Source organism: Lynx canadensis, chromosome C2, assembly GCF_007474595.2.
Source record: "Lynx canadensis isolate LIC74 chromosome C2, mLynCan4.pri.v2, whole genome shotgun sequence".
In the NCBI taxonomy this organism is placed as follows: Eukaryota; Metazoa; Chordata; class Mammalia; order Carnivora; family Felidae; genus Lynx; species Lynx canadensis.
The window spans coordinates 54,173,935-54,188,077 of NC_044311.2; the positions used below are offsets into that span (position 1 = coordinate 54,173,935).

At 41.1% G+C, this 14,143-nt stretch overlaps 1 protein-coding gene across 1 annotated transcript; it reads left to right on the forward strand.

Moving 5' to 3' along the window:
* Nucleotides 1–4,591: 4,591 nt before the first annotated feature.
* On the forward strand, nucleotides 4,592–5,503 carry CC2H3orf80 (chromosome C2 C3orf80 homolog). The gene has a single exon (XM_032594812.1). The coding sequence runs from the start codon at nucleotides 4,592–4,594 to the stop codon at nucleotides 5,333–5,335; it is 744 nt and encodes a 247-aa protein (XP_032450703.1). The 3' UTR covers nucleotides 5,336–5,503.
* The last annotated feature ends 8,640 nt before the right edge of the window (nucleotides 5,504–14,143 follow it).

Here is a 14,143-nt window from a genome sequence, read left to right on the forward strand (position 1 = left end):
TTGAACAACAGGAAGAGACGGCTTGACTCTTTCAAGCTAATCAAGGTGAGTATATCAACGTTGAGGTAGAAATTATGTAGGTTTTGCCCCCAAGCATGAGATGACGGTGAATTGTCTTCCCACCTTGGGAACTTGTTATCATGCAGTTTCCTCTGCCTGGAACACACCTTTCCTCTTCACCTTGTCTTTTCTTAAAGAGCCATTTTTTTTTTAATTGATTTATTCTTGAGAGAGAGAGAGCAGGGGAGGGGCAGAGAGAGAGGGAGAGAAAGAATCCCAAGCAGGCTCTGCACTGTCAGCACAAAGCCAGACCTGGGGCTTGAACCCACGAACTGTGGATCATGACCTGAGCTGAAATCAAGAGTCGGATGCTTGGGGCACCTGGGTGGCTCAGCTGGTTAAGTGTCTGACTTCGGCCCAGGTCATGATCTCCTGGTTCATGAGTTTGCGCCCCATGTCAGGCTCTATGCTGACAGCTCAGAGCCTGGAGCCTGTCTCTCTCTCTGCCCCTCTTCTGCTCGTACTCCATTTCTCTCTCTCTCTCTCTCTCTCTCTCTCTCTCTCTCTCTCTCTCTCTCAAAAATAAATAAAACATTCAAAAAAAAGAGTTGGATGCTTAACCAACTGAGGCACCCCCTCAAGGAGCTATTTCTTAGGGAAGACTCTCCTGCTGACACCTCCACCACCCCCCATTCCAGTTCATGTTTCCAGTGTAAAAAACGTGAGCAAGCTAAACTCCTTTATAATCACTGACCATTGTTGGAATTAGTGATTCATTAATTTAACTGATGAGTGTCTGTTGTTCTTTCTCCCCTCCCCAGTAAGCTCTGTGAGGACAGGGAAGAGTTTGACTTTATAGAATCCCCACAACAGAATATAGCATCTCCTAACTCAGAGAGGGCCCTCATTAAATATTTATTAAATAAGTAATCAAAGAAATACGATCTGAAAAGAACGTCAAAGCAGATTATTTCAGATCACAAATTATTTCTATATAAGCACATTGATGTAAATATATGCTGCATTACAATAAAATCCTTAATTAACTGTTGCTCAGGGAGAACATATTGCAAATGGAGGGAAACCATAAAATGAGAAGGTTAATAAATCAATTTTAATAACAAGTTAATAGTAAGGAAATATGTTGCACGCTCTGAATAAAGATTTCTTATGGATTGGATGGTTTCCAAGGTCCCAACTGCCCATGTTTAGACATTTTGAAGAAGGGACGTGAAAAGGGCAGAACAACTGCTTCCCAAGCTGGAAGGCACATCTCCTTGTCAGTGAACATCAGAGAGAAACTCCCTTCTGGACCAGGTATCACATGATAGAACAAAAAGTTACATGATAAGGCCACCCTATCTTTCTCAAGCTATCGGGACAGTTCCCAGAAGCGCAGGTAGGACAGCGGCCAGTTTTGTTGCATCCTGTTTACTTTCTTCTGTTTTAAAAAGTTGAAAAGTAGCGCTAATTTGACATTCATTCATACGAGTGTAAATAAATGAGGAGGATAAAATTTTCGAACAATATTATTTAAGCACTACGGCAAGATAAAAGTTAGTGTTCTTAACTGCTATCAAGCTATACTCCGAGACCAGTCTTTTTTTGGATAAAAGTCAGTTCCCACTCCCCTTCCGTCTGTTTTTTTTCTCTTGCACACACTTATTTACACCCAATTCGGTGCCAATTTTCAACAAAATTAGGTTTCCTTCTAATTTTTACATTACGATCTTCCTTTATCTTTCAGGTATTCTATGGGACATAGAACTATATGCTATCTTCCTCACTAACTGGAATTTATAACTATCTGTGAGCCAAGTCTGCCCCCACTCATTTGTGTGTTAAACAAATATAAAGAATAAGGACGCTGAGTAATAAAGATCATGTCTCTTCTGGAGCTTTTAAAGCTATAGTGTTTCTTTTTGTTCCTTCGAAAGGTTGTACGCGATAAATTAATTACAAATAAAAATGAATCAAGTGAGACTGAGAGGTCAGAGAAGAAATACAGAGGCGCCAGTTTCTGTAGAGGGTCTTTAATGGATGGTATTTTGAGGCTATCAATTTGGAAAGAAAAAAAGTAAGTAAAAGTCCATTTCATACTCATTTTGCAGACCTCATCCTTTTCTTTGTTTTCATACAATTAACTCTGCCAGTGTTTTATTTTATACAAGATCTATGTTGATCTTCTACTCTGTCCTAATATTATGCAAACAAATTCTAACTCCTTAAAGGCAGACAGAAATTAAACCATTCAAATGCTGTTGTTTAGTAATTTCAAAATAACAATAAGTAAGGCATTTTCACCTATGTATCACCAGTCACGCCACTCCCCCTTAATTTTTGTCATTGTTCCTACTACTACTAGCAGAAATCCTAAAAGATCAAATAAAGACCCAAACAGGTCTTTACATTTTTTTCAATTTCGTAACTAAAGCCCATCTCAAACTATGAACTGCCTTCATTCTTGAACTTACTTTAAAATTGTCAATTTGTTTTTTCTCTGGGAAAGTAAGAATAAGTCATGACCAAAGGGGAAACTGCCACTTGTTGCCCTTTATGGAGTCTCTCCTTCACTCCATTTAATGGCAAATGGGAGTGCAGACCTGGGTTTACTCAATGCCAGTGGAGGAATCCTTTTTTTTTCCCCCATAACAGCAAACATCTAGCAGAGTTCCTTGAATATAGAAAATGTTCAATGTAAATCTGGCAAAAAAAAAAAAAAAAAAAAAAAAAAAAAGGAAGAGTGAATAAAAGAATAATAAAATTTTCATTGTTTAAAAATGAATCATTTCCACTCCTTTATCTGACTACGATTTGAAACCCCTTGATAATCAAGCTTTACCAAATAGTTTTAATGACTCGGTACAGAGAAATAGACCAGGGTACAGAGAAATGTGGCTTTAGGAGAGCTTAGAAAGAAGGACCTGTGCTCAACCAAGTGTCACATGAAACTTGGCAGTGGCATTTCCAAGCTTCTCCAGAAGCAGAAAGGATTGTTTTAGAGTATAAGGCAAAGTAAGGTGTTCCCAGGAGCAGAAATATTTTAAATGTTTTCATTTAGGCAGGGCAAATGGCCTGTTTAAATCAAACGACCACCCCTAACCTTGGTTCATAAGGCTATTGGGGAGATACAGTGTGACTTACTCTGAGAAAAACCTGCTTTTATCTGGCCTACATCTGAATCCTGCTTGTCTCTATATTTTCCTTTGCTTTTACTTTTTTCTCTCATTGACTATGGAATTTCCTGTTTGATTTTTCTATAGGGGTCCTAGTGTTTAAGGGGTGAAGAAATGAATAAATTCTAATCCTAAAAAGATAACTGTTTCAATCTGCCTTAATAAAAGCACAAGTTCCTGGCTTCTCCACGGTGTCACTCTAAGACGCTTCTTGAGGCCACCACCCAGCAGATAAGTTGCTTACTGGTCAGGAACGCGGTAACTCTCCTCCCTCCCGTGCACTAAGGGTCATCCCCAGGGAGTAGTGACTTCAAGGACAGGTCTTTCGTCCCCTGTGCTAAGTGAGAGCACAGACGTCCTTTAAAGACAAACTTTGCAAACAAGAATAACCTTGAGAAAGACCCTTATACGCAGATCAATGCTCAGGAACGGTGCCAACCACTTACAACTCCCCTTTGACATTTCACAGATGTGTTTCACGCTAGGGAAGAGGCCTCCTTCTACACTGAAACCCAAATCCATGCTTTGTGTCTTGGGTGCAGTGGGGGACTTATCGGATGAGCCGCTGGGGAAATACGTGCCCCCTATGCTCTCTTTGGTCAACTAGAGTCACCTTGGCAGAGGGGTCCCCTGCCTCCCAGGGGATACTTCTGTGGTGCCTTGACCTAAGCCTCTCCCGGGAATTCTTTCTGTTCGGGAGGTCTTGTGGAGTGCAGCTTCACAGTCCCACGGATCTGCCCAGAACCATCCGGCGGTCCCCAGCCCCCAAGCTCTGGGACGGCTTCGGGGCTGCGCTAGCCATTAATGGACATCATCCATTTTTAATCAGAAAGATCAGAAGAAAGATGGTAAGCGAATCCCAGTCGCAAGTCAATTTAAATAACATTCCTGGGGAAATCCAATCACTTAAAACTGAGACACCTACGCGAGCAAGAGCCCCCGCCCGACTAGCAAGGAAGAGCACGACGGCTGAATTAATCAAGATCAGGGGGCTCCAGAGCTGAGCGCGGAGCATTAACCCTTCCAGCCCCAGAGAGTGACAAGGGGGCTTGCAAAAGCGCGGACGGCCAGGGCGAAGATGCCCACGGCAGCCACGCACAGGCTGCCTCTGCCATCTTGGGCGGCTCCGAACGCCCAGAGCTCTACCCGGGAGGCTGGGCGCTCGCGGTTAAGGTCAGAAGCTCAGGAAGCCGCTCAGGCTGCGAGGGGAGGCCGCCTCCCGCAGCCTCTGCGCGCCTTGGGCTCCTCCTTCCGCCCAAGCGTGGCCAAGTGAGGACTGCTCCGGCCGCAGGTAGCCGAGGCGCGGGAGGCGGCGCGCTGGACCCAGAGGAGTGCCCGGGGAGGGGCCGACGGACACGCGGACAGACGGATCCCCCAACCCCCGCCCGGGACATTAGCAACGGTCTGCGCGGGCCATGTGGGGGCCCGGGGTCACAGCCGAGGGCCTGTCGGTGGCGCCCGCACCGCCGCCGCTGCTGCCGCTGCTGCTACTGCTGACGCTGGCGCTCGTGGCGCCCTCGCGGGGCGGCGGGGGCTGCGCGGACCTGGCGTGTGGCGAGCGGGAGCGCTGCTGCGACGCGGCCAACGCCACAGCGGTGCGCTGCTGCAAGCTGCCGCTGCACGCCTTCCTCGACAACGTGGGCTGGTTCGTCCGCAAGCTCTCGGGGCTGCTTATCCTGCTAGTGCTCTTCGCCATCGGCTACTTCCTGCAGCGCATCATCTGCCCCAGCCCACGCAGGTACCCGCGCGGTCAGGCGCGGCCCGGGCAAGCACGGCCCGGGCCGCCGGGGGGCGCGGGGCCGCCGGGGGCCGCGGGGCCGCCCGACGACGACGACGACGACTCGCCCGCGCTAATGCGCGACGAGGCGGCTGCCGGCTCCCAGGACTCACTGCTGGACAGTGGAGGCGGGGGCCGGGGAGGCGGAGGGCGCTCGGCCCCCTCCTGCGCCTCCGAGCACGAGCTTCGCGTAGTCTCGCCGGTCTTCCTGCAGCTGCCCAGCTACGAGGAGGTCAAGTACCTGCCCACCTACGAGGAGTCCATGCGGCTGCAGCAGCTCAGCCCCGGGGAGGTCGTGCTGCCCGTGTCGGTGCTTGGCCGCCCACGAGGCGGCGGCGCCGGGGAGTCAGACGGCGAGGAGGGCCGCTTCCCGCTCATCTGAGCGTCTACAGCCGCTCGAGGACCGCGCGGACAGAACGGGGCTAGGTGGGCTGCGGGTGGGACGCAACGGCCGAGGTGGTACCTGCCACCGCCAACTGCCTCAGACCCTGCCTGGTACCCGGGCCGAATCGCCCGTCGCTCGGCGACTGGGCTGGAGTCACTCCCGTTTCCCCCCCCCCCCCCCCGCCCCGTTCCTCCCCCCCCCCCCCCCCGGGATCTTAAGTTTCCCTACGTTTCATTCGGTTCAAGGAAACGTTAGGCGCGCGCGGCGGGGGCCACAGCAGCGGACAACCCAGGAGCGCAACTTCGAAGACCGTCCCTACCCTCAGCCTCTGCTCAGACTGTGTTCACTCGTAAGTGCCTGCTTTCCGAATCAAAGAGAACACGTGAGCCCTTTCGTGAGTCGGGAGAAAGGTAGCAACCTTTAGGGATGAAGGGAAAGGGACGCAGTTCCATACCTCTCCCTCTTGCCCAGACAGGTCACGGTCTCCGAAGATAAGCCGAGGGCTAGGAGCCGTGGGGGTGAGCCACCACTGGAGACTGCTGCGTGCGGTCAGGGAGATCAGCTCCTAGGTATGATTGAATCCCTCCCTTACGGAGAACACCCACCCTCCACCAAAAAAAAACTTGCTATCTTCCTGGCCAAGTATAGTCACAGCTGATGGCTCACAATTTGATGAGGAATACCCAGGATATCCAGTTAGGGGGTGTACCTATTGAAGATACAGCATTTAGGTATATTGAAGACCGTATTTGTAATAAGGTACAGTTGGACTTTTGATTTTTCAATTACTGAGAAGATATTTATATTTATTTGTCTTTTATTTTTATATTTTTACCATGGATTGAACGTATCAGGAGTGTGTGCAGTTAATGACATGATAATCGTCTTTTCCTCTTTTTTAGGTCTTAATGGCCTAAATTGTCATTATTGTTTAATAAAATGTTGGACATTATTTCATTTACAATGGGGGAAAAAAGGAGGCATGGTCAAACGAGAAAACATATGTGACATAAAACACATGACGGATATCTTATTTTCACTATTTGAGATGAATATATTTTATTTTTAGTACTGTGTCATAACATATAACTTTTTGTAATAACTATAGATTGTGTAGTCTAGGTCTTAATTGTGTCATTCACCACATAGTTATATGTAGAAATGATTGATACACGTATGCCATACCATGAAGCATGATGTCATGCACTTTTCCCTCTATTTTAAAATACATTCCACAACATGATACAAAACATAAGAACTTGTGACTTGTGACTTCTCTTCAAAGCCATAATTGTGCAAGTAATGTACTACAGAAGGATTTAGTCAACCTATCCTAAGAAAAAAATAAATATCATTGTATCAGTTCCACCATCCTATGAAATGTCCTTTAAGCAAATGGTAATTTAAAATAATATATTAAAATGCATATGTATAATGTACATATGTATATTGTCTATGTACAATATACACATTGTATACCATATAATTATTATACTTTATGATTGTCATGAAAAGTAGGAAACAAAAGGTTTCTCTGCTTGTGGAAAGATGAGTGTTATTAAGAAAGATTTTACACGGGAACCACACATATGTACCTAGAAACACTGATTTTATGATCGAAAACTTTGACAGTCCTGAAATTGTATTAGAAGAAACTGATGATTTGATTAATTTGAGAAATGATTTAATTGAGAAATTAATGTGAGAAAATGATTTAAACTTTTAAAGGCGAATAGAAAAAGTCTGGCAGTTCTAAGAAATCTTAAAATGTCTGAATTGTAATAGAACAGAATGGTTTACTCTAAAGTTCTAAAAGCTAATGACCCTGTCATTGAAATCATTTGAAGTGTATTAAAGCATAGAAAAACATTAAAATCTTTCTGTAAATTGTATCAGATGTGTGACTATATGGTATGTATTAAAATATGAAATGTGTATCTTTGTTATTTATAAGCAGTCTTAAGCTGTGAGTTGGCAAAACAATGAGTTGAGACTACATGAATTGACAATGGCACAAGATTTAATGAAATCATAGCATATTGAATAATTGCGTATATTCACGTTAGTCAAACACTATAAATCTTAGTTTTACGTGTGGCTATCAATACTACCCACCATTCAAACAAACTGGAAAGTTGCCTTAATCTTTTAAATTATTTATCCTTTGAGGGTACACTGTTTTAGACACTTCTTCAAATTCACCATATATGAAACATCAACATAAACATCCATATATATATCCATCCTGTATGTTGTTGCTATTACTAACATCTTGACCTTTGCAACAAAATCTTGTAAAAATATACTTATAATATGAATCAAGTATATTTCCTTTGTATCAACTATGGAACAATTCTCTCCCTAAAATTCAGAATATCTGTAATGTAACACTAATCATGAAGGAGATTACACTAAATTTTAAAATTACAACAAACTACATTTGGTTTTTTTCCTAGTCATCACATAAGCTTTTATGCACATCCCTCATTTAATAAAAATGAGTTTGACTCTGTGTTTTTCTTGCACTTCATTGATTTACCAAGCACAATTTTGTGGGAAAAAAATTCTTAAAAACTATTTTTATTAACGATGAATGAATGTGTTTCATGGTAACGCAAACACATATATAACATACCACGTTAATACAGAACCTGTGTATTCACATTGCTAAAATATATGGATAGAAATACTTTTAAGGTACTACGGGCAGTATTTAGATGTTCAATTTTATAGATATTACCTGGAAATTATTTATTACATAGAACTAGTAGAGAATAGAAATGTAAAAAACATTAATGTAGAAAAGTTATTCTCTCACTTGAAAATAATTCATGATATGACGATTTTACTTATTTTCAATCTTTTATATATAGGTCAGAGCACAGGTATATATATATATATATATATATATATATATATACACATGTATATACATATACACACATATATGTATATATATGTGTATATATATATATATGTATATATTTATGTATGTATAAAATCACCAGTTGCTTAAAGACATGACTATTTTCTGTTTATATTTTTATATATTATATAATTATACATGTGTATACACACACATATAAAATAATCTACTGCTTAAAAGCAATTTTGTTGTTGGTGTTCAATATCATAACAAAGGGATAATGTCTTCTTGAGATAGAATGACAGTTTTAAGAGGCCATTAAATCAACCATGGAAAATGGCTTTGGCAATTATGCCAAAGGGCATGAGGTGTACTATATAAGGAAAACAAGATTCAATTGTAAAGGCTGAAGGGAATATTAAGGAAATGGCCTCGACAGTTTAAAAGACAATATGCTAAGTACCTTAATGTACTTTATGTATACAGTTTCTCTCAAGTGGAATTAATAAAGGAAACAGTTCATAGCTGGAACTTATTATGTTATAAACATGAATATGGTGTTCAGATTTATACAATGTTCTGTACTGATTTCTGTAAAAATTTTATGAACATAATTAATTTGGATTTCCAGATTGAAAGAAACAATGATGAATCGTTTTATTTTGAGCAGCCCAGCGTTAACCATCTCTCCAAAACTGTAAGTTGCTGACAACGAATCAGTGATAGAATATTTGGCAAGTTTATATCTGACCTCACTAGTTTACAATTTACTTTTTCATTCTCCTTTCATCCATTGGTAAAAGATGAAAAGCTAAGGGAAGGTATTCTATCAACAAAGAATGAATCAACAAGCAGCTAACTGTAAGGAGTTAAGATATCCTTTCCTCCATAAAGATGGAGGAAAATTTTTAAAAAATAATGAAGACATCCTTCCATCTTTATGAAGGAAAGGATGTCTTAATTCCTTTTTTAAAATTTTGCCTATAAAGTAATCAAATGTCAAATAAAACCAATACTTTGATTATATTTAAATACATATAGAACCTAATTTTATTTATTTTCTTTTACTTACAGAATTTGCTTTAAAAAAAAAAAAAGATTTTATTTTTAAGTAGTCCCTACACTTGATGTGAGGTTGGAACTCACAACCCTGAGATCAAGAGTCGCTTGCTCCACTGACTAAGCCAGTCAGGCCGCCCTCAGTTTAAATTTTATGACAAAAATTATACTATGATGGACATTTATGTTTGCCATCAACCTAAAGATGATCACTTTTTTTTCCTCTTCAACTTCTTAGCTAAGCACCTTCATTGTCTTGATTTCTCCTAGTTCTTATTTTCTTTCTTTGTATGTTGTTATTATCTTGCTTTGAATTTTCAGTAGATGTTTTCACTGAAACACATCTTGTAGGACTCCAAGTTTCTCTTTTCTGTGATTTAGTATCACTCTGGTTATGGCTTGGCCTTTTGCACAGTTTCTTCTTTTGATAAATGTTATTTTTCTGAAGTGTTTTCTTTGTTTTTCTGTTTGCATCTGACTTCTCTTGGTTTCCAGTTTTGATCCAGGTAGTTTTCCTTTTTATTCATGGAAGGACTATAAACATATTTTTCGTTCTTATCTGTAGAGATTTTATCTTGTCACTGAGCAAATGATCATATCTTTGCATCTCTCTAGAAAGAATTTTCATTTTTCTGGATCTCAAATGGTAATTCTTGATTTACCTTTTTATATTTTGCTTCCTTACTTGAAATTTTCTAGAGAGATTGTCAGCACTTTTCTCCCTGTCTTTCCCCTAAAAATGTGCCCTCTGCTATATTTATAAGGGCAGAGAATTAGACCCTTGAATCTTAGTAGTGACAGGGACCTTATTTTGGCTTCCAAACCTCAAGGACATTATTTGTCCATTGACTGCTATATCTTTATGCTTCTAGGTTTTCCTCACAGGCATCTTTGTGGTTTCCTCTGTGTCTGTCATTTTATCTGAGGAATAGTTAACTGTTTTCTTCTCATTCTTGCTCGCAGACATTCTACTTGTTATACTAGATAAAAGATCATATCCTTCTATTCTTTTTTTTTTTTTCAACGTTTATTTATTTTTGGGACAGAGAGAGACAGACCATGAACGGGGGAGGGGCAGAGAGAGAGGGAGACAGAATCGGAAACAGGCTCCAGGCTCCGAGCCATCAGCCCAGAGCCTGACGCGGGGCTCGAACTCACAGACCGCGAGATCGTGAGATCGTGACCTGGCTGAAGTCGGACGCTTAACCGACTGCGCCACCCAGGCGCCCCCATATCCTTCTATTCTTATAGAGAGGACCTTATTTGAGCCTTTAGACCTCAAGGATAGTTTGATTTACCATTGATTGCTGTATCTTTTACATTCTTACAGATTTCTGCATGGGCTCTGAACTTCTGTATGTAGTATCACAGTTTTACTGAGTAGATTAGACAGTACCTCTAACTTTACATTTCTTTTATTCCTGCCTCTAGATAATCTTGAAGAATCCCTACTGTAGTGTTTAAGATTTTATCTAAGGAACTGTGAATAGTTTTATCTTCTGCCTCTTTGTTGGCTACGTTTGTTTCATCAGAGAAAGGATTAGAACTCTCCACGTTAACACCTGTTTTATTTTGGTTTGTGAGAATTTTTTTCTTATGTATTGACCAAAGATTTCACCAGATCAAAATTAATATTTATTATTTTCCTGGGTCCTAAAAGTATCTTCTCTTCATTTGTAGGTTTAGCTTTTTTCTTGCAAACTGTTCATTGGTTTGTCACATTTCTCCATGTGCATGACCCCTGTTGAGCTAGCCAAATGATCAGATTCCTATAGATTTGCACCAGTTTACTTCTTCCTCTGATGTTACAGTCTGTGTCTTTTTTCCATAGCTCCATCTTCTGAGTTTTTCTCTTGGAAGCTCTTCACAGTATTCTTTTAATTTTTCTTTATTTGAAGTATTTCTGTTGACATAAGCATCTGAGACTCTAGAGTTCTATATCTGTGTCTGGGATATAGGGACAATGCTGACTCAGCTTTGCTTGAAAATTAACCTCATATTTCTTTACATTCATCTCTGCACATTACCTGTTGGACTAGGCAAATGTTTAGATTCTTGAAACTTTTATGTTTTTTTAGGGTAAATCTTGTTCTTTGAGTAACTCCATCTTGCATGTTCTTAGGCCACACATCTTCAGTTTGAGAGGCATTAATTTTGGATTCATATTCACAAGGACTACAAGAGTTTTCTTGGCTGAGATCTGGTCCATCCTTACTTTTGTGCACCGAATCAAACATTTCTTCAAATCCACTATAGTCACCTTCCAAACATCATGTCTTTTGTTTGAAGTCTTCAAGTGCATTTCTCTTTTTTCTTGATGGTTTCGATACAGTAGTAATAACTATTGGCTCCAGGTTTTCTTTTGGTGTTTTTTTTTTTTTAATGTTGTGTGGCTTTCTACATTTTCTTTTGATAGAAAAATATGTACACCATCCCGTGTATATTCTAATATCTTTTCCTAATACTTGGTTTTCTTTTTTTTTTTTAATGTTTATTTATTTTTGAGAGAGAAAGAGAGTATGAGCAGGGAAGGGGCAGAGAGAGAGAGGGAGATGCAGAATCTGAAGCAGGCTCCAGGCTCTGAGCTGTCAGCATGGAGCCCAATGCAGGGCTCAAACTCGCGAACTGTGAGACCATGACCTGAGCCAAAATCGGATGCTCAACCAACTGAGCCACCCAGGTGCCCCTCTACTACTTGGTTTTCCTGAGTATTTTTAACATCTTTTATTATAGCTATTTTAGGTTTTTCTTATAATTTCTCTGATGTATCTGAATCCTTCCTAAGTAAGGTTATGAGGAAGCTTTTAAAATTTGGAGTTGCTGTATCGTAATGCCTGCTGACTCTTCTACTGGCTGCACCTTAGCAGTTTTCCTAAGGTTTTCTTTCATGCCTGTAGGATTTTCTGCCAACTCCCACTTCTGCTTTGGAGCTGTCCTGAGGTTCTTGACACCTGTCAAGTCTTCTCCTGGGTTCTTTTCTTTAGGAGTTTTGTCTGTTGGTGCCCATTGGGTCTTCTCTAGGTTCAATCTTTTCCACAGAAGTTTTCAGAAGTTTCTTGATTGTTGGTTCAGCTAATTCACATTCTCCCTGGGACAGCTGGTAGCTATCCCGAGCTTCTTGTTGATTGTCTTATATTCTAAGGGTCCACCATTTGTTGTGTGATTTTCGTAAGGCCCTTGGTTCCTGTTGAGTCTTCCACTGGGTCCACTTTTCCTAGGTATTCCAAACAAACTCTTGATAGCTCTGAGTGAGGTTTTCACCTTTCCACATTTCCATCTGGGAGAGAAGGAGTTCTGGTTGCTTTTGCTCTCTGATTGTATTGCTTGCTTTGGTGTTTTTATGAGCTCTTTGATGCCTTCAGATCTTGTATGGAGTCTGCCTTTTCCTCAGTTGTCCCCAGCGGTCTCCCAAGGGTTCTGAGATTTTCTAATGGTTATGATTTGTGCTTTGGACTGTTCTAAGCTTTTTGTGGATGTCACAACCACTTGTTTATTCCCCTAGTCCTGTTGGTGTTTGTAGGAATTCTCTGATACCTGCCAGGTCTCCCAAGGTTCTGGTTTCACTTTAGGTGTTTTCAGTAGCCTCCTGACACCTGCTAGAATTTCTACTGGTTCTGGGTTCAGCTTTCAAATGTTCCTAAGCTTTCTGTGAACATAATCATCATTTATTTGTTCCACTGGGTCTTCTGGTATTTATAGGAGCTGATAGCTGCCAGGTCTTCTTCCTTGGGTTCTGGTTTTATTTTAGGTGACTTAAGCATTCCTGTGAGGATTCGTAGTTTTTGCTGGGTCTGGTTTGTGCTTTGGCATATTCCTAAGCTTTCTGTGAAATGTATCACCATTTAGTTGTTCCTGTTTATTTTGGTGTTTGAGGGAGCTCTCTGATACCGGCCAAGTCTTCCACATGTTCTGTCTTCTCCTCAGGTGTTTGAAACCACCTCCTGAGGAGTGTTAGAGTTTCTACAGTTTCTGGACTGTTTGGGGGTCCTCCTAAGCTTTTTGTGGACACCTAATTTCATTTCAATCTGTTTATAATTAATAATTTCATAAGTGAATTTCTGAAACTTATAGTATTGTGTGTGAGTTCTGGCAATTAATTTTGGTAAGTTAAATATCATTTCTAGCAACTCTACCTCAGATTTAAAATCTGGTAGGAATTTATATTGTAGCTATTTTTCCAAAGAGTGAAATGCAAACATGTGCACTATTTTAGACATAAGCTTGGCAGCTGCTGTGAGAAGTGGCACTATTCCCTTGCTACCATGATAATGATAACAATGATAACTATAATTCATTGGATGTTTACATGTGGCAGGCACTGTTCAAGGCATCTTTCATATATTATCTCATTTAAAATTCATAACAGGAGGAGCTAAGGACTAACCCCATTTTATAGATGAGAAAAGGGCAGCCAGAGAGGCTGAGTAGTGTGTCCAAAGTCACAGGGGTGATAAGTAGAAGATCCAGGAGGCAGATCCAGCCTCTCTGACTCCAGAGTTAGTACTCTTAACCACTAAATTTTCAACATGCAATTAATTTAACCTTGTAGAATATTTTATTATTAGAGCTGTGGCTATAGCTGCAAAGCATCACATTAGAATCGTCTTTATTTTTTCACAAGCAAAATATGGTAGCTATTATTTGTTATTTGCTGCTCAAAGGAACTATTATTAGGGGTGCCTGGCTCAGTCAGTTGAGCATCTGACTCTTGATTTGGGCTTATATCATGATCCCCTGGTTCCATGAGTTCAAGCCCCACATTGAACTAATTCTGTGCTGTTAGCACAGAGCCTGCTTGGGATTCTCTCTCTCCCTCTCCCTCTGCCCCTCCCACTGCTCGCATGCTAGCTCGCTCTCTCTCTCTCTCTCTCTCTCTCCCT

Coding starts and splice junctions, on each gene's coding strand:
- CC2H3orf80 (XM_032594812.1), top strand. CDS start 4,592: ATGTGGGGGCCCGGGGTCACAGCCGAGGGCCTGTCGGTGGCGCCCGCA.